This window comes from Notechis scutatus, chromosome 2, assembly GCF_049901735.1.
Source record: "Notechis scutatus isolate UNSWTSFEM ecotype Mainland chromosome 2, rNotScu1.2, whole genome shotgun sequence".
Lineage (NCBI taxonomy): Eukaryota > Metazoa > Chordata > Lepidosauria > Squamata > Elapidae > Notechis > Notechis scutatus.
In genome coordinates, this window is record NC_142010.1 from 163,892,825 (window position 1) to 163,919,802 (window position 26,978).

Consider the following 26,978-nt stretch of genomic DNA (forward strand, 5'->3'; position numbering starts at 1 on the left):
TCAGAGAGGGATGGGTGGGATTTTGTATGAGTGCACACAGGGATACGAGAGTGGGGGAGGGAGCGGCGAGGCCTCCCCGGAGGAGGATGGTCCCCTCGGTGGGGCTGCAGCTGCTGAGCCCACCCTATACTCCGTCGGTGAGTCCCTCCGGCCAGGGTCGCAGCAGGAGGACCGGGTGGCTGGGCGAGAGGCCCTCCAACAGCCTGGGCCTGGGGGGTGGATGGGAGGTCTGGCCCAAACTACAGTGGCTCCGCACCCGAAATATCCCGGGTTCAACTTCTGCCCATTCTCCGAGTGCAGAGCTCCGCGGGAAGCCTCTCTGGGTTCGTACCAGCAGGGCTTTCCCCTTCAGTCTCCGCTTCTGAGGCTTCCGCAGACCTGCTTCTTAGAGCAAAAGACGTTGTCATCTTCCCTCTCTCCGGAGCCCTGTGGCAGGACCTGGTCTGTCCTTTCAACTGGAAAACCTCGGGAGCTCTCCAGAGGCCCGTAGGAAATAAAGGGAGTTGAGCTAGGTCTACTATTGACATGATGATGGAGTTCCGCAGAAGGCAGCGCAGGCTACACCTAAAATGAGGAGTGGATCCTAGAAGGAAGGTATCGGTAGGAAAGGTTAGGATTGTTTCTTCGAAGTAAAACACGCTCAGGTCCGGAAATGGGAACGTTTTTGTTACTCTTTATTTACGTGATGTTTATCAAATATCCATCTTGATTAAAAAAAAATGCAGTTTGAGCATTAGATCCTTATCCCAGGGAAATGATAAAACAATGAGAAATACTTCGGACAGGCCAGTAGAAGGTTGTAATCTGAAGGCTCTCAAGACCACCAAGGCAGACCTGGAAATGGAATGAGAACTCCAGGACTGGAAAAACAATGCCTGGGAATGGATAGATGATGGCAAATGATCCATGCTGAAATGTTTGGTTGTAGGCCTGAAAATGCACACTGTCGTTGAGACTTGAAATCTCAATGACTGTGCATGCCTTTTGACTTCTTCCAAGGGACTGGATTCCATGACTTCTTCCAAGGGACTGGAAGAAGTATCAGAAATGGGATAGGAAAGCTTCTGGGAAATGAATGAATCCTTAGGGATGGATATATCACTATTCCCAAGTGCAAGAAAGGGCTGGTCTTTTCAAATCTATATTATTTGGTGCTAATCTCTATCTAGTACATTATATCACTGTGGGTTTACGTATTCACTCTCCAAAATTTCTTTCCCGGTGACTATTCCAAATATCACTTGAAATGCGTTGCTTTTTAGAAGATTGGGGCTGTTACGTTTTTTAATCTGCATTTTGAGAACTTGGTTATAGGATGTGGCAGACAAATTTTTTTAAATTTTTTTTTAAAATAGCAAGATTGAGTACAACACCTGTGTCACAGTCAAAGTAAGACATTATAAGAAAATACTATTTTTCCAGAATACTGATTTAGAAGTTAGTAGAAACATACATCTGTAAATTTCCCAAACATTTAATCAGCATTAGTAAATCTCATTTTACTACTATAAGCCATAAACACTCAGAATGAGGAGGTACTGTACTGCACATCTTCCTTTATTAGGTATAGCATCTTTAAAGCTGAAGGAATTGTTCTAAAAAGAGACAAGATTTGATTGATTGGATGGATGGATAGATGGATGGATGGATGGATGGATAGATAGATGTTTTATTACAAGCACAAAACCATATGTAACAAAGTCTGTAGCCAATCCAATAAGGACAATGTTATCTGTAAAGCACGACTAGACAAAACATAAAGCCAGAAAACAGTAAAACAAGACTGAAATTAGTGTGTAAAATCATGTAAATGCAGTAGCATAAAAATGGAATCTGAAATGCAAAAATAAAATATATATTAAAAGGCAACTGGTTAGCAAAAGGGATCACTGTTTTAGTAGACAGCAGAAAAAGCTGATGATGATAGGTAGGCAGCTAGGAAAATAAAATATTATAAGCTATTGCCCAGTTTGGAAAATGCTTCTTTGCCTTAAAGGTTCTGTTGCTGGATCCCACCAGCAGTTTTCCCCATTCATTCCTCTGAATGCTGTATGAGCCTGTTGACATGATTTCTTTCATAAAAACCAAGGCAAGAAGATACATCGCCTATCTTTTTTAACCTCAGGCTTTTAAATAAGCATTTGGTAATTAGAACTGAGAGGAAGAAATGTTTTTAATATGGGCACTTGAAACTGAATATTCAAGACAAAACGGAACTTAGTTGGTACACACTTGTCTCATGTTTTGAACTAAGCTAAATGATAGCTTAAATCACTTTATATTGTTTGGAGAGATCCTGTTGAGGTGATCTTGTTAATACTGATTTGGGACTTCATGATAATCCTGTTCTAATTATTATTTAGCTTCAAAAACTCAGACTAGATTTTTATTAATATTTTTGTGTTAGATGGGATAATGGTGAGCAAATCCTGGAAAAAACTTCTATAATTCTATTGTCATGGAAAGACAGATATTTGGTACATTTTAGACTTATTGGGGTTCAGATGTACTCCATCTGGGGGAACCTGGTGGGTGGTATAACAACAGAATTAATGATTAGCCCCAGCATATTGATGGATCTGGATTATTTTCTGATAGGTTCAGTGGTTAAAGGCACCAGACTAGGAGACTGGAGTTTTGTTTCTACTTTAGGTATGTGCCAGCTGGGTGACTTTGTGCCAATCACACACTCTCAATTCGATTCACCTCACAGGGTTGTTATAGGAAAATAGGAGGAGGAAAGAGTATTAAGTATATTTGTTACCTTGACTTATTTATCATCATCACCATTCTAACCATTGCCTATCCATTGCAGGATGAAGACCTCTTCTGTATGTTTCCAACCAATACAGTTTTGAGCTTTCTTTTGCCATTTGGCCCCAATAGTTGCTGATGTCATCACTCCATCTTGTTTAGGTCTCTTGTGGACACTTTTTACCAAGTGGAATGCATTCTATGATTGCTTTAGTCCACCTGCCATCAGTTCTTCTTGCTATGTGACCAGCCCCATTTCCATTTCAATTCTTTTACTCTTTTAATTGCATTGTATATTTCCTTTGTTTTCTAATTCATGTACAGGTCTTTCTATCTTGTCTTCTGATGCCGAGTATGTATCTTTCCATGGCTCTTTGTACCACTCGTAGCTTTTGTATGTGAGGTTAGTGTCCATGTTTCACTGGCATGTGTTAGAGTAGGCAGCACACACTGATCGAAAATGTTTTTCTCCAGGAATAGGGGGAGGTTCTTGAAAATTATGCTTAACTTGCCAAATCTCTTCTAGCCACATTTAACATGCTGTTCAATTTCCTTTTTTGTATCACCTTACATTGAGATCTGTTGGCCAAGGTCTATGTACTGGTCTATTGCATCTAGTTCTTCTCCAGATATTAAGAAAATATTTATTTGGTGAATTTATTAAATATAACCTAGCTCTTTTTCAGGTTTATTTTTAAGCCAAATTATTCTCCTGCTTTGTGCAGCTCTTATATGTGTCTTCGTAGCTCTTCTGGGTCATGTGAGAAGAGAATACCACCTACAAATCTTAAGTGATTCAAATACCATTGATTTTTATTCCATCTTTTGCCCAGTCTAGTTTGTAAAACACATCTTCAACGCAAACTGAGAAAAGGATAAGTGATATTTTATCACCTTTTCATACACCTTGTTCTATGTTGATTTCCACTTTAAGATAATTAAAGCAAATTGTCACTATTGTTTTTTCATATATTGATTGTAGTAAGTTTATGTAAGTAGTGTCTATGCCTTGGTTGAGCAATGCATTGATTATTGCTTGCTGGAATACTGACTCAAATGCCTTTTCATAGTAAATGAAAGCCATGCATGGAGGCATGGTGCACTCATTGTGTCTTCCAATGACTTGCTGAACAATCCATTGATCCATTGTGCTGTAACCACTTCTGGACCCTGCCTGCTTCTTTGGCTATGCATCATTTAATATTCTCAATACTCTTTGTTATTATTTTGGTGAAAACCATGTAGATAACTGAAAGAAGGCTTATTGGGCAATAATTATTTAAATAATCTTGGGTCCCTTTGTTGTGCATAGGAATCATTTCAGCATTTTTCCATGCATTGGGTATTTTTTCTTCTTGGAGGCATCAAGTATAATTTTGCCAGCATCTTGTATAAATTACGACCACAAGACTCAACACTTCAACTGTAACACAGTCATTTCCTGAAGCTTTGCCATTTTTCATTGATTTTATGGCACTTGATAACTTCCCGTACTAGAATATTTGGCATTTCCTCTTTTGTGGGTGTTGTTACTTTTGAGTGATGTTGATCCTTGTATAGCTCTCAATAGAATTTTACAATTATTTCTAACATTTCCTGTCTTGTCCTACACAGAGCCATCTTCATGTTTTAATGAAAAACCTTTTTTGTATTTTATAAGCTTGCATTTTGCTCTATTAATCCCTTTGTTTTCTTCAATTGCTTTTTTCACAAGCTTCATGTTAAACTGATGTGTTTCTTCTTGGATACATTTTCTTACGTTCTTGCAAAGTTCTACCTATTCCAGTTTATTAGTTATTTATAAAAACAATAAAGGCAAGATATAAATAAAATCAATAAATAATCCTAACAATCAGTATGTCTAAACTTTATAAGGAAAAGTCTGATAAGGAAATTGTAGCTATAATAGTATTAGTACTATTTGGAGCTATTCTTAAAAATAATTCATGTACTTCAGTTATTTCAACATCTTAATTGGCTACTGGTTTGCTCTACTCCATAGTTCGTAGCATTCATTATGATCTTTAAATACCTGTTTGACTTTGGAACATACTATTTGAAAGGTTATATTCTCCTTTATGAACCATCTGAGTTGTAAGATCCTCAAAAGAGTCTTTTTTGGTTGACCTTTACCATGGTATAAGGAATGGTTATAATTGATAATTGATCGCAATCACAGATGCAAAGAAGTGGTGACTTTCCATAGTGAGTAAAGAACAAGGCTTGATGGCCTCAGGCAGCATACCAATACAGTTTTGAGAAATTTGCACAATTTTTCAAGGATAAAATCATATAGAATAATGCTGGCATTGACACTGTATTGGACAATATAATTATCAAATTTATATACCTGGGGTGTCTAGTGCACCGTATGAATATATGAGTCAGTTTTATTTTTTCCTTTCTTAAAGAAGAGGTGATGTTAATGGAAGTAAATCCACTATTTAGTTATTGTACCTATTATTATTGTATGTTCCTGCCTAGAATGCTCATTCTAAGTATTCCACTTTGCAAGTGGAACACCTGTCTTTGATAAGAAGAGATCCCTACCTTCTTAATAGAGACAGTGATAATCTTAATTAAGAATTTGCATGCTTGATTATCTTTAAAAAATAGTTATTTATGTTCAACATTCCTATGTATCCAAGCTATTGAGAGAATGGGGAAGTTGTATCTCTTAATTCCTGGGAGAATATGGATAACCTAGATTGTTTCCACTATGGGTTTAGATCTGGCTTTGTGCGAAGATGGCTTTGACCACTCTGAAGGATAATCTGTATTAATTATACAGATAGCAGGCCCATGATGACACTTATGGAACTTGTTAAAAAATTAGCTGCACATGCAGGTGGGACAAAAGGCAATTGCACTTTATTAGAATTAAAATTATTTTATTGGCCAAGTGTGATTGGACACACAAGGAATTTGTCTTGGTGCAAATGCTCTCAGTATACATAAAAGATACATTCATCAAGAGTCAAGAATCATAAGGTACAACACTTAACAATAGTCATAGGGTACAATAAGCAATCAAATCATACTAGGAATCAGTCATTATAAATCGTAAGGATACAAGCAACAAAGTCACAGTCACAAGTGGGAGGGGATGGGTGATAAGAAGTGATAAGAAGATTAATAGTAATAGTAGTGCAGACTTTGTAAATAGTTGGACAGTGTTGAAGGAATTATTTGTTTAGCAGAGTGATGGAGTTCGGGGGAAAAAACTGTCCTTGTGTCTAGTTGTGTCTAGTAGATTCACTCTATTGCTTGAATGTTATCAGAAGATAGTACTGAGATACTTCTGCTGGGTAGAATAGTGCAGAGGAATCTTGTTAGGTTCCGTCTTAAGTTTGTATTATTTAAAATCTGTATGAAGCTGATGGGAAAGTTCATGTCACCAGTATGTCAATGATACACAACTATAGTTCTTGATTGGCAAGGTTAAAATGAACAAATAGGTTTCAGAAAGGGACAGATCACAATTGACCAATACTTTTATTTTACCTTGCTTCAAAAGATATCAGCAGTATTACAGAATGTTTTAATATAGCATTTGTGGATTAGGCTACTGCCTTTGATTCAGTATACAGTAGGTATGGACATTAGCCAATATTGATGCAGATAAAGATTTAGTGTATTTAGTATACTCCGTTATATTCTAATACATTTGCCCAAGTGAAAATAAGTTAATCTGGGTTGCTAATAGTATCAGTGAAATGAATACTACAAGAAGGCTATATTGTCATAACCATACTGTGTAATCTTTATATAAATTCAGTAGTATGTTATATATTGGCTTTAGAGTTCTTCCCTCTATCTTTAGGTTCTTGGAATTTTTATTATATGATGAGGATTATGATTCTTCTTTCAATAATAACAATTGAATAAAATAATGTTTTAAAAACATAGGTTATTGTGCTGAGAAATATCTAGAGGTTAAGCATATAAAATCCAAAGTTAGGAGAAATGATCTAATATTTAAATAGTCTATTGGAGAAGCCACCATAAAACAGTTTAAACCACTTAAATATTTAGAGTAATGCTCAATAAAATTATTTGTAAACTGTATGTAGTAAAATGTTACCAATTAAAACAATTTGGACTATCATTATTTTTTTGCCCTACAAAAGGAGAACAATTACTGGCACCAAGCACTAAAATTGTTCTCCCACAAATGCTTTAAGCAAAAAAGATGGAATGCCTATTGCATAAGATCTTTGGAAAACACACAAATTCAGTACTGTAATGTACTGAAAAATTATTTTCCATAACAATGTCTAATCATTTTGTTTTTTGATTACTGTTTCAGACAGGACTTGAGATATATCTGTTGGCCCCACTAGATAAATCAGGCTAAGAATCAACTTGACAGGATAGCTAAAACTACTTTTATTGAGATTTGGTATAAAATAGAATCTTGAAAGTCTGTGTTGTTTCTTCTCCTTTTTATAGTTCAGTGACTTAGGGAAGCATCTGTCTGAACTATTTCCAAATGTTATTTGGACATCCCATACTTTAAAAATGCTTTAGCCCCTTTGGTTTAAGGGCTATATATCTCTGTCAAGGTAATATTCAGTATATAAATACTTTTTTCAGTATTTTACAGTGTTTAAGTGTTTACTTTTTCTATTGCTGTTAAATGTCTGACTAAGCAGTAAATAAAGTAAATAGTAAAATAGGCCTTGTAGATGCCTTTCTCATGTTCTATAAGGGAGATCAGTTAGCACTTTGGGAAAAGATTATCTGGTCCTGAGAAGGCGGAAAGATTAAGAAACAATTTGTTTAGTATATGATGGAGACTGTTGGAAGAGCTGAAAGATTAGGAACAGTTTGTAATGGAGAAAATATGCCTGTATGGTTACAACCTAATGGCATCAATCACAATCATAAGATGGGGCAGAAAGAATTGCTCTAAACTGGAAATTTCTAGACAGCCTACCATTAAATAATTGATCTGCAGTTATTTTTTTCTCTTATGAAAAAAGTGACTGATAAAATTTAATACTGATTTTTTAGAGGAACAAGTCATGTTTTATCAGCTCTGGAAAGATTATACAAATGCTAATAATAACTGTTCTATTGATAAATTGAGTGTTATGTGTAACTTGTGATTGAACATTGACTGTACTATTCTGGGCTATTCTATTATATTCTTTACAGAATATTAAAAATGAAAAATACAATTAAAAAGTAATAGGAGAGCACTATGCCCTGTGTTATTCCACATCGATGAAATTACACCCTTAAACACTGTTCCACCTTGATTATAGATTAGAACTGTCCACTCAAGAAAAAAGCCACTGTAGAACAACCCCTAATTCTTGCTGACTAATGATGCTATGATCAAGACAGAGTATCAAAAGCAACTAAGAATTTTAAAAGGACTAGGAAGGATACAGTGTCCCCCATCAAGGTTTAGATGGTCATCAACCAATGTAATTAATATTATTTCCATCTCATGGAATCTAGATAATTCATATCTTCTACCAATATCATTATCACTTTTTGAAGCTTGAGTTACTCCCCTCCCTTCAGCAAGTTGGTGATTAAAAGGAAGTTTGGCTGTATTCAAGGAGAGCTTTTTCAGGAGATAGCACATAAATGCCTCTTAAAACAAGTGGCATTACAATCAAGCATTGTCAATTCCCCTAATCCAGCCAATTCCTTCCTGCCTGGGGGAACTAGGAAAAGCATGAATCAAGTTGCATTTGGCAAACTCGTCTCATAGATAGAATCTTATCCACTTCCTTGAGCTTAATGAGCTCAAAAGTATCCTTGATTCATTGCACAAGACATGCTCAACACCATGTCTAATTGACATTTAGCTCTAGGACTTTCTCCATCAAGAAACCTGCAAAATTATACAGACAGCCTGCAGATACCTTATCCCATCTTTGAGCAGGGTGGTCATATAAATATATTGGGATGTAATAAGGACAGAGAAGAACACACACTACCCAATGAAAATCTCCTTGGGAGCCTCCCAAGTCCACTAAAAGAGCAGTGAGTTCAGTAAGAGGCTCCCTCCCCAGCTGTCACTCAGTGAACATACTTCAAAAGTTATTGATCGTCTGGTAGCCCTGTTTCTTCAGCATGTCACCCTGAACCTTAACTGCAGTCAAGCCTCACCTTCACCACAATGCCCATTTTCTGCCAGTATTCTTCCCTCAGTGATAGCAGAAGCAGCACTCTTTTGTCCTCTAATGAAAAATTCCTCTTTTACAAACTGCAAGCCTGGAGTAACATACTACAACTAGCCACAGATTAATAACCTAATAGCTAACTAAAATATCATCTTAAAAAAGAAGCCATTTTGACTTAATATATCCAAGAGATGGTGAAATAATAACTGCAGTTCTCTCTTTAAAAAATGTTCTTGGCTCTGTCTTGGATTCCGTTTAACTGTCACTCTTGTTTTCAGGACTGAGTTTCTCTCCCCTCACCCCATTATTATTATTTTTCTCTTTTTCCTTTCATTTGGTCCTCCTTTTGTTGTTTTCTTGGCACTACTATATATTCTTTTCCTTCTAGTTGCTTCTCTCTCAAAATAATTTCACAAGAGATTGTTTCTGCTCCTCAGTCCCTCTTGTATGGCTCTGGGGAAAAAATCAAAGATGAAAAAAGCGTCCTGAAAGACCCCAGAAAGGGTCAAGGCAGAACCAGCATGACAGCTATTTGATGAATGTGTGCATAAAAATAAAGGTATGACTTACTTATGCATGAATGGGCTGAAATATATGTCCTAAAACAGGAATTATTTCAGCTACATTATTTTAGATATATATGAAAGTAGGAATGTATAGGATGGTAATAGTTGTTGAATGTTAAGCTCCAATGAATGGTGGTAATGAAATACAATTCTGCACACACATACCCACACACACATGCTTTAAACTGTGTACATGTACATGTAGCAAATTAAAAAAATCTGAACATGTGATTGATTTGATTGTTTCCGATAAAAGATTAAGAGATTGGTTTTTTTTCTTAGAGCTCCAAAGAGCCCGAGATAAATAGAATGATAATTGCTGTTGATAGTATTGTATTCTTCTCTATATGGATAACTGGGAAAAATAACTCTTGGTGAACTTCATGAAACTTGGAAAGTACTTGTATCTGCTATGCATATATTTACATTTATCACACGGACCATAATTATGTCCTTTGTCTTCTTTCAGAAAGTAGTAATGCTCTCCTCTTCCAGCTCTGTATTCTTGCTGCTTTATACCCATTGTCTGTCCTTGTTTTCCTACAGTAGCCTAAAAGTGATTTATTAATTGCATGGTAAAGAATATCTTCCACTGAGCGTGTTCCTCCATGTGATAGTTCTCTTTAAGGAAAGTTATTTTCTTGAATAATTTACTATTGCTCTTGTATTCAATTCCAAAAACCCTTGTCCACTGTTGTGAGCTGAAGAGTGGCCACTTGTTTATTCCATTCTCCTTATTTTTTTTCCTGTGCTCTATAGATTTTCATTTTATAAATGCTGTATGTATGTTCTGTTTCTTTTAGGCAGGGAAAAAATAATAATTTTGCCTTCTGTTCCTTATGTAGCCATCACCTGTATAAAGATTTATTTCTGCATGTTTCTTTTATTGGCTAACAGATAAGCTAAATACAAAACACTTAAAAGGAACTTTTAATAGGGATTTCCCATTTATTGTCAAATTATTTTCTAACTGAAATTTGTCCTTTCTGTTCAGTTATGTATAGTTTTGGCTTGACTTCTGTTGGTATATTTAGTATGAAAGTGCATATGAATTTCAATATCATGTTATTGTTTGTTAAGTACATATATCTATGTTCTATTATGGTTTATGGAGTTTTTGATCTAGCATTATTTATGGTAGTAGATTCTTGATATGCATGCAGTGATAATATTTGAACTGATTTCTTTTTAGGTAGAGAAGCATAGAGAAGCATATAAGTTTATCTAGTAATATATTAGAACTCCCTGAATTGTTTGATTTGTTTTTATGTTTTCAGGCAAGTTTTTCATTTTTAATTTTTTTTCCTGATTAATATTTGCATATCTGTATTGTTATCAAGCATTTCAGATATATATTTTGATTATATATATATATATATATATATATATATATATATATATATATATATATATATATATATATATCCGAGATTGAGTATGTGATGTGTCTCATTCACATCTCAGCTTCTCTCAACTCTGTGTGTGTGTGTGATACTTCCAATCTTACGGGAGAAACCAAATAACCAAAGATCCACATACAAAACCTCAGAACAAAAAATATATATATATATATATATATATATATATATATATATATGTATGTATGTATGTATGTATGTATGTATGTATGTATGTATTCAAAATAGTGTATTTGAGAAAATGTTAACAAGAATCAGTGACATGAGTGCCAACCAATATGCCATTCTTATGTAGATTAATATTGGGTGATACAGGTTTTATTAACTAATAAAAATTAGACTCACTAAAGTTCCTGCACACATTTTACACTAAATATAAAATTGAATGTTGCTATTACTTTAAACATTCATGACTCAGAAATAGGGCTTTTTAGTCAGCCTTCTCATGAATTGCCCTTGTTGTGACCACTGGATGCAGTATCCCAAGTGTGGGCTCACCAATGTGTACTATCACTTAATACAATCCCTCTATTGATGTAGCCCAGGTCTGTGTTGGCCATTTTGACAGTTGCAGCACACTGCTGGTTCATATTTCTGAAGTGGTAGTTCTACTAGGACACCTAGATCCCTCTCATAGGCACTACTGTTGAGTCAGATGCTGCATATATATACCTTTGCATTTTTTTTCCTGCCAAAGTGTAGGAAACACCTTTTTTTCCCCACTGAACTGCATCTTGTTGGATAGGATCCAGTGTGTAAGTCTGTCAAGATCCTTCTGAGGATATCTTCTGAAGTGTTAGCAGTCCCCCCCAGCTTTATGTCATCTGCAAATTTGATGAGTCCCCCCCCATGGCTAGGTCATTTATGAAAATATTAAAATAAAATATAAACAAGGCTTTGGTATTTCAGACACACACTAGTAAGCCAAATAGTTTGGTGGTAGGTACAAATAATATATGGGTAGTTAAATAGAGATACTTTACATTGTTGCTTCTGCTTCAGTGTTCAGTGAATAGGTATATTAACACCTTTGACAGTTTCATTAATAAGTTGATTGTGCTAATGTAAAATTATTTCAAAATTGTAGTGAAAGATTGCTAGAAACACAGATGTAAAAGCTTGCTGAAAAACCATGCATTTTCAACTGTAATGAGAATTGATATAGTAGCTTCAAAGATGGTGATGAGTTTTTATGTTTTCCTAGATTCTTTTGCCTCAAACTATGACAGAGATGACAGAGAAAGCTCCTCTTAAGAAGCAGCACCGGTATGTTTTCAAGTTGCAAATAAGTATATGGTACAATCCTATCCTTGCTTCAGAGGAATAAATGATACTGATTTGAGTGAGATTGCATTGACCCTGTGCTTTGATTAATTTTCTGTTCCAGCCTCTGGAAGAAGAGATTGAAGACTAGAATAACCACAGAAAGGAGGGTGTTCTGACTGCAGGCTTCTGCTCACCCCGTTTTTTTTAAACAGCCTGTACATTTGAAAAGGATAAAATAGGCACGAAAGAAGTAGGGCTGAGGAGGGCTCCAATTTTAATTAAACTATCATATTCTATTATTTTTGACAAAAATGAAAAAATACTGAGCTAGCCAGATACTACAAAAGTAGATGAGCTATCAGTCAACATAATGAATAGTGGTGAACTATAACAGACTATGCTTTGTTATATTATCTGAGCTGTTATTTATCTGGATGGAAGTGGCTTAACAGTAGTAGCTGTTAAGTAACAGTACTGTCTGACCTGGTTTAATGTAGCATGCATACATATCAGTAATACTAGAATTTAATCTAGCAAACAAATCCATTTATTAGTTAAATGGTTCAGCAGGAATTTACTGCAAAATATGGGGGAGGTGGGAGGTGTGTGTGCAAAAATATACTGCATATAGCTCTCCATCCATTCCATGCCAGTGTGAGAAATATGCCTTTGTGATATAAACAGTTATTGCATTTTTTTTTGTATGAAGTTTCTTGGATTTCTTAGAAAACTGAATACAAAAGCATCTCTTTTGAAACAACCCTAAAATCAGATTAGTGTCCATTTTGCTACGTTTTTGAAAAGCAATTGCATTTTTAAAAAATGGACATGGAACTGCTAGTAGCGAGCCTCCACCCAGAGTTGTTCTTTGCTGCTTGCTTGTTCTTCAAATGCAGATGTTTTTGTAATTGCAGATGTAGCTATAAATTGTTTTGTACTTTCTAAATATAAGCAACCCAGAGTCCTTTGGGATTGGAGGAGATAAACCTAGATCAGTTAATCAATCGTGGTATTTGTGTACATGTACATATACATACACACAGTCGTTTTAATAGATTTGCAGGGACAGTAATTGAAAAATAAATTATTTGGTGTAGCATCTATCAGGATAATAGAGTGTTTTTCACATGACACCCTTCTTTAAGAAAAAAAGGAAATGCAGTAATGAAATGCCAAATCTCACAAGGTTGCCAGTTACCAGTACATTTCTGCATTCCTGCCATGACAGTGCCAAGCTTTTCTAAGGTCCAATACATGATTTCTATTCTATTCAGATTTAAGAATAAATGTCATTGAAGTAGGGATATATGGAACATTGGCAGGAAAAATGTTCTTTAAACTTGTTTTTATGTAAGAAATTTATAGGTATAAAATTGTATTTTAAATTTATGTAACATAATCCAGTGGTCCCCAACCTTTTTTGTACCAGGGACCAGTTTCACGCAGGAACACTTTTTCAAGGACCGGTTAGGGTTTTTTAATTTATTTATTTTTAATTATTATTTATTTATTTATTTTTATTTTTTATTTTATTTACTATTACACTATCAACTCACCAAAATTAACCAATGTTGGAGGATTACTAAAAATGTGTATAAATGCAAGACTAGACTCCAATAAAGTCATCATGATTCAGTTGATCATGATCAAACAAAATATATGTTTGGCAAAAATATATGTTTTCTCCAAAAGCGTTTTGTAAGGTAATAATCCGCAATTCAGATTTTACATTTAGGATGGGTTTGATCTCCCATATGGTATTCAGCTTTCCACAATCTCAACAATTGTAAGGTGTGTGGGGAATTCAGAGAGTCCAAGTCCACACATTTTAAAGTTGTTGAGGTTCAGAAATCCAGGCATATAAGGAATTCTGGGGATTCATTCCAAATACCTGGAGAGCCCACTTCTTTCCGGATCTCTCTCACCCCATTTCGCTGCAACCCCTTGGCAAGCAGAGCATTGTCTAGAATTCTTCCAGCTGAAATAAGACTTTCAATTACCTGAGAATAAATCCATATTAAACCAGTCAAACTTTTAGTAGATATTCACTGTGTAGCTTGGCTAAAGCAGAATGTTGCTGATTCTCGTCTCTTTCGCTCTCTTCTCTTCTCCTCTTCCGGTTGTTTCGGGCGGCGACTGCCTTCACCTCCACCCGGCGCCTTTCGTCGCGCAACCTCATCCTTCCCCGGCTGACAGCTCCGCCGCCGCTGAGCCATGGCCCCGGCGCCCCTCTGGCACCCCCAGGGCTGCCTTCGGGGGCTCCCGTGAGGGGTCTGGATCGGGATTTGAGCCCCTTCATTCCACCCCACTCCAGCTTTTGGCTCACACGCCTCTTTCGCTTTCGCTCTCGCTCCTTTTCCCAAGGCAGAAAGAGGCGCTTCGTGGCGGAGCCGCTGAGGCGAGCTTTCTCCCTACCCCGCGTTCCTTTCTCCCTCAGGCCGCCGACTGGCGCTGCTGAGGGCAGACTTCTCTTTGGCCGGAGACATCATTTTTTTCACAGCCAAACAGATAGAAATACGGCCAGATTTCTCGTATTTGGCCGGAAAAACGGCCAGATGGCAACCCTGTTCAATGTCCCCTTTTTCTCCAGCCACGCATGGCGTGGAACTGACGTTTTTAGTCGAGGCTGAGGGATGGCGTCAAAACCAGCACTTGATCCAGCACGTTGAAACAAGATGGCGCCCAAGCAAAGTAGGCGGACCGGTACCGGTCCGGGGACCGGTGGTTGGGGACCACTGACATAATCCCCTACTCTGGTACACACAAAAAATCTATCCATTACATATGCATTTATAATGTTTCCCCTGTTCCTTATGTCTATAATATTTGTTAACACTACTGGTTAATATTTGTTAACATTACTGGTGACATAATAGTGATCCTTATTGTAGCTTTTGTTCATAGCTTGAATTTCCACAAGAGAATCCATTTTAAAGCCTCATTTTGTGCTTGTTTTATGTATGCAATTTTGTGCATATTTTGTGTGTGTATGTTTTAGGGAATATATATTTTCTTGTGTTAAAAATAAACAGGCTAATTAGTTATATGCTACAATATTCACTGTATATAGGTGGTTGTCAGAATAGAAGAACATTGTTTTACAAATGGTTATGGATTTAATACTTTAAATAGCAATAAATAGTTCATATTTTTTTAAACAGGAAGAAAAACCGTGAGACTCACAATGCAGGTAAGAATTTAGTAATAATTTTTATTGAAGTTTAAAAATACAAAGACAAACTAATACAAACTAAGAAAAATGCAAAAAGACCAAAATATGTGTGGGTATGTGAGACTTCCTTTTACTCTTCTGAGTTGAAATCCACATATATATATCACTTTTCTGAATTATTATTTATGTGTCTCTTTTAGCTATTGAAACATCAATGAGTTTCATTGTGAATCTTGTGTAACATCATTAACGAATCCTATCAGTTTTAAATCTGTGTTCAAAACAGCCTCATTCTCAGTTCTATCCTTTTTTATATCTTCTTTTGAACCTGTTTATATATTCACAAGCAATCTTAAAAGAAAATTCTGAGTACACTTTCGCCAATTATCCTTGAGTTCTTCCAGAGTTAAAATACTTTCTGCCATTGTATATTAATGTGTCTGCATCTTAGTTATAATTTTTAGTTCTTTCTGATTACCTCTAGTAACCAGGTCTCCTTAAATGTTCTTCTCTAATCCTCATTTTCTAAGGGAAAAATTTCTTACACTTAAATTCAAAATCTTATATTTTTATAAGATTTTAAACAAACCATAAGAAATATTCTTTTAATTATTTCTTAATTTTTTATGGTCAATCTGACCTCTTAGCCCATTTAAAAACTCTTTAAAATCAACTTTCTAATAACCCCTTTGCTGCTTATTTCTGATTTTATTCTTTAAGCTCGTAGACCTACATGAAAAAATTTTTACTGAGGAAAATCACCCAGCGTAATAAAACTTGTCCTTCTGAAAATTCTTAATATTCAAAAAGCAGTTTACAAGTCACTTCCAGGGAAAGTGATTAAGTACAGAAGTAGGCAAACCCAATATCTCTTTGAAGGCTCTGAACCGCAGTTTGGACAAAATGAATCTTCTAGCATCCAGAGCTCTAAAACCCATCAGAGACACCTGATGTATAGTCTCATTGCAGGGAGCATCTGTATGAAGAATTATGGTAGATCCCAGAGCCTCTCCTTATTCTGAAGAGGAATTCAGGGAATTGATTCATTCACGAGCTCCTTTTTCCACTGCATCACCTCCACAATCATGAACTCATCTTCAGCTGACCATGTTTCTCAATTGGAAGGAACTTTAATATTGGTGGAATCCAGATGATTCTTTTAAGTATGCAAAACCAAAGACTATCAAAACAGAAAAGTGTTATTATTTCCAAGCAAACTGTAATTATAAATATACCTACAATGGGTTCTGTTTTTTATAGTGGAGAGGCATCGAAAAAAGAAAATCAATGCTGGTATAAACAGAATTGGTGAGCTAATTCCATGTTCTCCTGCACTGAAACAGGCAAGTAGGAACTTATATTAATACCAGCTGTATTACCAGCTTTAGAGTTGATTCTTCTAATGTCCCTATTCAGACAATCAAGACTTGGGATTAATAAATTGAAAATATAGTCAAGTTTTAATTGTGAAATACAATTAAATATAGTGTCTTATTACAGATAGCTTGTATAGTGACTACCATTGTGACTGGCAGTTCTGTCATTAAGTGAAGTGGCTATCAATCTTTTTAAAATATATATTAACAAAAAAGATTATGTTGAAGTTGGATGAAATTGATTATAATTTTGAAATTGTCTAAATCAGTTGCAATAGGAGATATATAAAAAACTTCTAAGCAAAAAAGCTATGAAAAAATTTTCTGGAAAGATTTTTGTTTTGTGAAAGTTTTCATTATGTAATACATTATATTAGCATGGATCGATGGTAGTGTTAGCTTTATTAGATTTAATGTTACTTTTTCCTTTGGACATTATAAATCAATTCAAAATCTCTCCTTTACAGAGTAAGAACATGATTCTGGATCAAGCATACAAATATATAACAGAAATGAAAAAGCAAAATGATGAACTCCTGTTGAATGGAGGAAACAATGAACAAGGTGAATAGATTATTCTATGAATGTAACATTTTATAGCCTTTCCTTATTTATCTGGGGCTGCTGCAGAAAGCCTTATGGACCATCACCAAACAAAATGAAGTACCACATTCTCTTCCTTCTGTGACTGAATAATTTCAAACTATTTCCACTTCAGGAAGAAGGAGGCTCTGTTGCTACAAGGTGGTAAGCTTTCAGTTTATAGCATTGATAAATATTCTAAAATATTCCACTGTTACTGTATATCTGTGTTAATATTTAATAAAAGTAATTAGCAAATGAAGCTTTTACTATTCTCAACATTATATAAAATTGGCACACTTGTTTTTATTGCATTCAGGTTTTAAAATAAAGGTTTGTGCTGCTCCTCCTTTGGTTTGTAACTATTATTAAACCTTTCCAGCAAGTTCAGCACTGTTTTTCCAAATCTTTATGGTTCAAATTATTATTTTCTTTGATCTAATAATATAATAGTAATAAAGTTACTACTAATATTTTAATTAAAATATTGGCTCATTTTACTTCTTACTACATCTGCCTTGGTATGAGCTAGGATTGTTGCTTTCTTGGAAAGAGTTTTTATGTGAAAAAATCATACAGGTAATCCTCGACTTACAACAGTTCATTTAGTGACCATTCAAAGTTACAAGGTGATTTATGACCATTTTGCACACTTATGACCATTGCAGCATCTCCATGGTCATGTGATTAACATTTGGGTGCTGACAACTGATTCACATTTATGACAGTTGAAGTGTCCCAGAGTGATTTTATCCCCCTTTGCTATCCTCTGAAAAGCAAAGTCAATGGGAGGAAAAGATTCACTTAACAACTGTGTTGCTAATTTAAAAACTGTAATGATTCATTTAAAAAATGTGGCGAGGAAAGTCGTAAAAAGAGGCGCAGCTCACTTAATAAATTTCTCACTGAGTAACAGAAATTGTAGGCTCAATTGTGGTTGTAAGTTGAAGACTACCTGTAGTTAAAAATAGGAAAGCAGATCTAAGTCTAATGTGTAATTAATAACCGAGATTAACAGCAATTTAATTATTTTTAAATTTTATCCCATTGTATTAGATCTATATTTTCACCCAAATTATATGCCAAGAATAGGATCACTAATTTCTTTACATTAGAATCTTTAGGATTTATTAGATTTTACTGCATATTGTCATTGATTATCCTCTAACATTTAAATAACCATTTTCTTCAATAGGAAAGTCCAATATGAATTTGAATAGCAATAATAAAAACAACAGAAACAGTTCCTTTTTAAGAGGGCCTCTATACCTGCACTTTTTCACACATTAATCAGGAATGAGGCACTGGATTAAACAGGAGAATGAATACAACCCCAACTTCACATAGCAATTTGGATAATAGCAGGGACAGGCTCAGCCAAGTGCCATCAACCACTTAATCGACTAGATTTTTCTCCGCTTTTTCCTAATTAGCATTTAACTTCTTACAATTCTCTCTGCAGCTGAAGAAATAAAAAAACTCCGGAAGCAATTGGATGAACTCCAGAAAGAAAATGGGCGCTACATAGCATTGTTGAAAGCTAATGACATTTGCCTTTATGATGACCCTACCATCCATTGGAAAGGGAATCTTAAAAATTCAAACGTTTCTATTGTAATTCCGAATGATCAGACACAAAAGAAGAAAGAAAATCTGAAGAATACAAATATTTCTGTTGTTATCCCCAATGATCAACTGCAAAAGAATATCATTGTATATTCCAATGGCAGCCAGTTTGGTGGAAGTAACCAGGGGCCATCAGTTCAAGGAATAACTTTTAATATAGGACATAATTTACAGAAACAGACAGCTAATGTTGTTCCTGTCCAGAGGACTTGCAACACTCCTGCAACCATTTCTAGTATTTATTCAACAGCAGTCAAATCAGGTATTCAAACTTCAGTTTCATCATTAGTATCAGGCCTACCAAATACAGACAAAAAAACTCTTGAGCAATCTACCTCTGAGGACAAGCAAGGCACATCTACCTGTACAAGTGCTGCCAGTTCTGTGAATACCTCGCAGCTAGTAAGACTGCAGAGTGGAAAACAAATTTCATCACAAGATGAGAATGACATCTCCAAATCTAAAAATAAACAAGGGAGTTTGAAGCTGATTGAGGAAACAAGTGCACCAAGCCCCAGCCTTTCTTCCAGTGTTAGTATAGATGTGCTTCATTGTCAACAAGAAAATATACCAACAGAAGTGGGTTCAAGAAGTGGGTCTCTAGGAAGCTGTGTAATTTCTGCAGCTGACCCAGCCTGTGCTGCATCTATTGGAAAGGCATCCACAGGAAAGGTCTTCAAAAGCCTAGATGATAGAGCTCCAGAAGAAACCCCAAAGGCTGTAACAGAATTGAATATAGCGCCTGCTACTACTGTAGAGAAATGGTCTTTTCCCAGTTCTTCAGGTGTTGGCATTCCAGAGTCAAAAAGCATTGGTAATCTTATGAGAATCACTTCAGCTGGAAATACCCAGACCACCTGGACTACACTGCAGCTAGCTGGAAGCACTGTTCAGCCTCTAAATCATACTCCATCCAACATAATGACAGCCCTTTTAAATGAGCCAATTAATGGTGCTAGTATTATAGCTTCCACTCCAAACAAGATTCTGGCCAATGCCGCTGGTTTAAATAACCCCCCAATTCCAGATGAACACCCAGTTGACCAATTGGTTGTTGGCTTGCCTTCCTATCCATCTTTACCTATTCAGCCACTAATTAGTAAGACACAACCTAGAGCACAAATTGCAAGCAGCCTCCTTCCCGTGAATCCAGCCATGCAAGTGATTCAAGTGTCTCAGCCAATAACCTCCCCTATCAATACATCACCTATTAATCAGAACATTGTAATTCTCCAGCCTCCTAATGCTAATTCCTGTCCTCCAGTGCTGAGAGCTGAACTCCCAAATCAGACTGTTAGCCAACAGATTGTAATAATACAAACTGCTAATCCAAATCCTCTCTCTTTTTTCTCAACACCACCAGTTGTTAAAATGCCTGTGAATGGAACAAATGCTGGCAATCTTATACAAAGTGCCTCTGGCCCTCATATGTTTGGTGGGAAACATCTTGTTCATATTTTACCAAGACCCTCCTCTTCAACGTCTTCTTGCCTGACACAGACATTTTCTGTTTCAATGTCTAACCAAAAGCTTCCACAAACCATTTCTTTAAATGGACAGTTGTTTGCATTAAAGCCTATGAAATCCTGTTCTGGAGATTCAGATCAAACCCCTATGCAAATTATTCAGCCTACCACCAGTGAAGATCCAAATACCAACATTGCCCTCAATGCATTTGGTGCTTTAGCTAACCTCAATCAAAGCATATCACAGATGGCTGGCCAAAGCTGTCAACAAGTGTCTGGCAATCCACCTACCAACCCCAAAACTGTTAGTAGCCAAACCACACCAATATCTCCTGCTTTGCTAACAGTGACAGTACCTTCCTCTTCAGCTGCGGAGAGTTCTAGATTAACCTGTACTTCAACTTCACTAGACATTTCTCCCCCCAAAGCTACTGGTTCGGGTTCAAAATGGTCTAATAAAAATGCAGGTACTAAGAAAACCTCAGTAGCCAGCAACAGCCTTGCATGTCCAGTAGATCCTGAGAAAGAATGCAAAAAAATTGATAGAAATATGACAACTGCATCTGAACATTCAGGAAGTGACATATTGCTTGAAAATATGCCTGTTTTGCAGTGCTTAGCTGTACCACAGGCAAACTGTAGAATATCACCAAATGATATACATGCTTCTGATCCTCACACCAAAGATAGACTGAGAGCTGAACAGAACATGGAATCTACTCTGACGCCTGATCTGAATGCAGCTGGAGTGCCTAGGTCATTGTCTCTTGAATCATCCTTGTTGGGTCAATTTGAGGTAGTTCCTGCAATTTCCACAGACCGTGCTTCTCCACCTCTTCAAATATGTAAATCTCAAACCAACTCAACAGCAAATTCTAAGTTATCAGAACTATCCAAATGTATATCCACCAGTCCTTTACTACCCTCTTCTTCAGATTCTCCAGTGACAATTTCTCAAATTTCTGAGATGTCAGTTTCAAATAGAGAAACGAATACAGAGAATGTTCCCAGAACAGAAGTCTCAGAGATCTGCAGGATGGAACAAAATTGTTCCATTGTAATGCAGGCCTCAGATTTATTGGAAGAACAGGGCCTAACCAAAATGTTTTCAGAGTTTAATAAAGTAGGAGATGTACAAAAATCCTTTTCCGTAGAGCACCCCAGTTTTTGTACCCAAAGCACAAAATCAAATATCAGCTCAGATGATAATTTGGGAAGGAAACAAGAAGAACTCTTGCTGATAAATGCTGAAGAAGAAAACCTCACACGCTCTAATTCTTGCACCTCCGACCAGGAAGCTATCACTGCGAATAGGCAAGTAGATTCCCCCATGTCAACTAGTTCAGGTAGCAGTTGTGGGTTTTCTGTTGCATCCATGTTGCCAGATACATGTAGAGAAAATGTTTCCAACAGCACTTTGGTGAACACACATAGCACTTGCTCATTTTCAGAGCAAACAGATATTGTAGCACTGGCTGCAAGAGCAATTTTTGACCAAGAGACTCTTGCAAAAAATACAGGAACAGTGTCAGGAACCTCTATTTCCAAGGGTAGTAAAGTAACACCTCTAGGAAGAGACCAACCATTCAAAGCTCACCCAGTGAAAAACACTAATCAAATGGAAACGGGGCCAAACAATTTCAGTACCCAGAATTCGATGCAAATAAACATTGAGTTGTCTGCAGAGAAAAGTTGTTCTGTTAGACTGGAAATGGCTGATACAGCTTTGCAGATTCCAACTCCACAACCCTCGAACACCTCAAGCTTGAATGTGAATAATCTCATACATCCAACGTGCATCATACATCCTCCAGTAAGCTGCTCAGGTGTACCATCATCTTCAGATCGAACAACTGTTTCTGTATCTGGGACTCCATCTGTCCCTGCTAATTCATATATGACTCAGTCTCCAGGACATTCTCCAAGGTTGATGGCAGAGTATCCTTCAGAACAGTTATCTGCTCTTCAGACTAGTACGATGCAAGGTCCACAGATATGTGAACCCCATTTAAAGCAGCAAAGACAAAGCCGCAAAGAATCAGCCAAGCGTTCTGTTCAAGATGATCACATGCTTTCTACATCAAAGAGGCAGAAACATTGCCAGACAGCACCTCTACAGCTTGAAGACATGGCTCTGTTGAATCAAACAGCTGATGATATTGAGGGTCAAAATCAAATCCGTGTGAATCCGATCCCCCCCAACTCATCTAATCTTGCAGTATCAGTGAGTAATCAAGGACATACCAATGGCCATAGCAGGTTATTTCAAGCCAGCAATTTTGTGTCACCTACTTCGAGGCAAGCTGAAGTTCAATGTAATTCTCATCCACCTATCCTTGATCAGGCAGGACAACATCTGCAGCCTATCCAACATGCTCTCTCTCAGAGTATGGCTCATCTTCAGGCTAATCACCCATATATAAAACCGCAGCAACAGCAGGCTGGACAGCTAAGAGAAAGGCATCAATTGTATCAACTTCAGCATTATATTTCTCCTGCAGAAAGTTCTGTACACTCTCAAACCCATATTGCCCATCAGCAAAGACTATTGCATCAAGAGGCACAGCTGCAGAAAAAGAGAAGTCTAATTCAAGCCACTCAGCCCACCACACTTACTTTACAGCAGAAGCATCATGGAAATGACCAATCACGGTCAAAGAGTAGCCAGCCACATCCCCATCACTCCCAGATTCAACAATTGCAGCAGCATTATCCTTCTACCCAGCCTGAGAAGAATTGTGAGAATTCTGCTTTGAGTAGAACTCATAGCCACCCACGGAGCCATCCAAGTCAGGACATTCTGCATCAGCAGTCATCAGATGTGGGCAGCAGACAGCCAGGTTCTGGAGTTCCTTCTGAACATGTCTCAGGACATAGTCAGATGCATAGAATGTTGAACTCTAGGGCTTTGGAGCAGCAGATAGTGTCTCAATCTAGTATTGTCTCTAGACCAGATGTTCCCTGTCTCCCTCATAGGCAAGAAAGAAATAGAGTTAGTAGTTACTCTGCAGAGGCACTTATTGGAAAGTCTTCATCTAATTCAGAACACAGGCTAGGAGTATCCATGCAGAGCTTCAAAGTGTCAGATCATCTTGAAATGAGAAACTATGCTGATATATCCAGGAATAAAGAACTGGTAATTCATAATACACAAAGTCGTGTATCTGTAGATCATCCACTTGGATCAGACATTCAAAGACTCTCTGAGTGTCAGACATTCAAGGTGAATGCCATTAACCAACAGCCTACAGGTAATTTTGATGTGCAATCTTCAAGAAGTAATGAAATAAGTAACTCTCTCAGGGGTATGCAGACACAGAGTTTTCGACTTGCCCAAAATGCTGGACCACCAATAGACAGACAAAAAAGGTTGTCTTATCAACCAGTTCAAAGCATTTCAGCAGGAAATCCTCTCCCTCCCCAAAGAGACAATGAGAATACATGCCACCAAGGATTCATGCAAAGTTTACTTATTCCTCATCTTGGAGATCAAGCAAATGGAAGCCAAAGAGCAATTTCAGAGCATCAGAGAAATCCACAGTGTGCCAGTTCCTCAAATGTTGATTATAATTGTGCCCCAGCAAGAGAAAGTATTCATATTCGGAGGGAAGGTGATGATCAGAACAGAGAAAGTTGTGACATGTCTCTTGGTACTATTAATGGTAGGAACAATGCTTTAACTATTCCCTTCTCAAGTTCTTCTGGAGATATTCAGGGCCGTAACTCAAGTCCTAATATTTCCATCCAGAAATCTAATTCCATGAGAATAACAGAGAGCCATGGAACAAAAGGTCACATAAATGCCTCAGCTTCTAGCAATGTACATGGAGCTACGCGTCTTCTTCACTATGCACCGGTTTCTCGTGGGAATGCTGACCAGGTTCCTCCATCTGTTCGTCAAACCAATTCTTCAGCCACTGATCGATCGAGACATCCTTTACAGGATAACAGTGGCTCTAAAATTCGCCAGTCTGAAAGGAATCGTTCTGCAAATCAGAGGCATGGGAATGTGTTTGAACCTTCTCTTCCCCAAATCCCTTTATCCACTGGTGGAGGAATGATCCTTGGACGACAGCAGCCTACCCTTGAAAAAAGGGGCAGCATTGTACGATTCATGCCTGAAGGGCCACATGTCTCTCATGACAGTACAGCTGTTGATCAGCACACTCTGTCTCAAAATTTTGGATTCCCTTTTATTCCAGAAAGTGGAATGAATCCCCCAGTAAATGCTAACACTTCATTTATTCCACCAGTAACTCAACCCAATGCTACCCGAACAGCAGCTCTGATTCCAGTTGATCCTCAAAATACATTGCCGTCTTTCTATCCACCATATTCTCCTGCGCATCCCCCCCTGTCTAATGACATTTCAATTCCTTATTTTTCTAACCAAATGTTTTCTAATCCAAGTACAGAGAAGCCAAATGGTGGAGGTTTAAATAATCGATTTGGTTCTATTTTGTCACCTCCCCGGCCAGTTGGTTTTGCTCAGCCAAGCTTTCCTCTTTTGACAGATATGCCTCCAATGCATGTGGCTAATTCATCACACTTGTCCAATTTTAATTTGACTTCGTTATTCCCAGAAATAGCTACAGCTCTTCCTTCAGATGGATCAGCAATCTCACCATTGCTCTCAATAGCAAATACATCTGGTTCTGACTCTTTGAAACAATCATCAAATCGGCCTGCCCATAATATAAGCCATATTCTCGGTCATGACTGCAGTTCAGCTGTGTGAAAAGAATGGGAAGGGGTGAATTTTTTGGATGCCCATTTTTATATGTGTAATGCATATATACTTGTATAGATTTGGATTAATCATTTGTAAAGATTTATAACAATCACTCTGGAATCGTTTCATTTGTAGGTTATTCTTGGGCTTACACATAAACACTCAGATTGCTTATGCATCCCTAAGTGCAAACTAGGTGTTAAAAATTTAACCTGTTTCAGCAGCCTATGATAATGTGACACTCTTCACCCTTCTATTGTAACCATCTCTTTGAAAAATGGGACTAGGAAAACAAACTGAAGAATTGCATTTATATTCCTTGGAAAATAATGTTTTGCACGATGTATGGAGAAAATTTAGATTGATTTTAAAAATTGATATAAGCATCTCTTTGTTATAAATTATTCAGTTTCAATTTAATGCCATGCTTAGTTTCTGATAACCTCTATGAAACCGTATGGAAATCATTGCTTCATTTTCAAGATTTCTAGTTAACAGGAATAGAAATAATAATGTAGTAATTTCCTCCCAATCAATATAGAATTCATTCTTTTTGCCACTGATTACCATGTGCTTTCTCAGGTATTGGGTTGTTGTTTTGTTGTTTTTTGTTGTTTAAAACCCTCTTAGGAGATTTCCTCCCCTCCCCTTTTTTTACATTTATTATTTTAAATTTTCCCTAATAATAAGAAACTAGTAAATGTTGATATATGAGGCTGCAAAATGAACAGGAGTTATAGACGTTTGTAGGCAAACTAATTACATATATAAACATAATTTTGTCAAGTCAAGGGAATTATGATGAAAGAATCACATGGCATTTAGTGGAATGATGGTCTTGACAGTATGAGAATGAAAGTGTTTCTGTCTCACACACACACACACACACACACACACACATGCACACGTACATACGCACACATGCACCCAGTTGATTTAGCATTCCAAAACACTGGGTCAAGCAACAAGGAAATATTTTTGTCAGGCTCAAAACAATTTTAGTACACCCCTTTGATTTTTTAAAAAACACTATTATTGGTTCTATTTGTCTCTCCACACAGCTGATGGCAAAATTATGATGGCATCAGTACATCATTGTCTAAGGTATTATTTTGATAAATTGCTAATTCTTTGTTTCTTTTATAAGGTTCTACAAAGCCCAATTTGAGGCAGAGACTTTGCTTTTGATAGTAGGAATGAAGAAAGTCTTCCTACAATGAGTGGCTAGAGATGTTTGCTCTTAAAAGTATTCTCCTGTATTTCCAGGATTTACTGGGTTAGAATTTTTGCAGAACATGTTAACAGATCAAAGAGTTTATACAAATAGGGCTAGATAGTGTATAGTTTTACTTTCTTTTTCTTCCCTCTTATGAGTTGGCTATGCTACTGTTTACAGAAAAGAAATCCCTGTAATCATATTAAAAGGATGAAAAAAAAACCCAGATAAATGCATAACAAGTAGTGCAAATGAAACAGTTGGAAGTGAATTGGATAAAAATATATTGACCAGCTGAGGAAATCAGTTTCTTGAAGAAATTTTCTATGCAATAATGTGTGCTTTTATGATTTCTGAGTATTAATTTTTTTTCTGAAAATTTATTGGAAGCGTCTGATGCACAGATGAAAAAAAAATGTACGTAAATGGCAGAGTATTTAATTAATAGGAGAACCTGTATTCCCTTTCATTGAGACAGTTGTTGTGCAAAGAGGGAGTCTTGATTGAAGAATATGATATTCTGCCTATTGGCTTGTGTAACAATTTTTATGACAGTAGATTAAAAAAAGTATTGAGACTTTCATATGTATTCATATAAACCAATAGTTACTTTCTGAGCATTTATCAGTATTTCTTGTTAGAATTTTTGGTAGATGTCAGT

At 36.7% G+C, this 26,978-nt stretch overlaps 1 protein-coding gene across 1 annotated transcript; it reads left to right on the forward strand.

The window, feature by feature from the left end:
- On the forward strand, positions 1 to 26,978 carry USF3 (upstream transcription factor family member 3). The gene is made up of 6 exons (XM_026675424.2): positions 1 to 137; positions 12,086 to 12,147; positions 15,309 to 15,337; positions 16,580 to 16,662; positions 17,163 to 17,259; positions 18,740 to 26,978. Exons 1-6 carry the CDS (start codon positions 27 to 29, stop codon positions 25,105 to 25,107), a joined length of 6,750 nt encoding a protein of 2,249 aa, XP_026531209.2. The 5' UTR covers positions 1 to 26; the 3' UTR covers positions 25,108 to 26,978.

Excerpts from the sequence above, each read along its gene's own strand:
- USF3 (XM_026675424.2), top strand. The coding sequence starts at position 27 with ATGAGTGCACACAGGGATACGAGAGTGGGGGAGGGAGCGGCGAGGCCT. Across the intron at positions 138-12,085 it reads GCCCACCCTATACTCCGTCG|ATTCTTTTGCCTCAAACTAT; the intron begins GTGAGTCCCTCC and ends ATGTTTTCCTAG. Across the intron at positions 17,260-18,739 it reads TGGAGGAAACAATGAACAAG|CTGAAGAAATAAAAAAACTC; the intron begins GTGAATAGATTA and ends TTCTCTCTGCAG.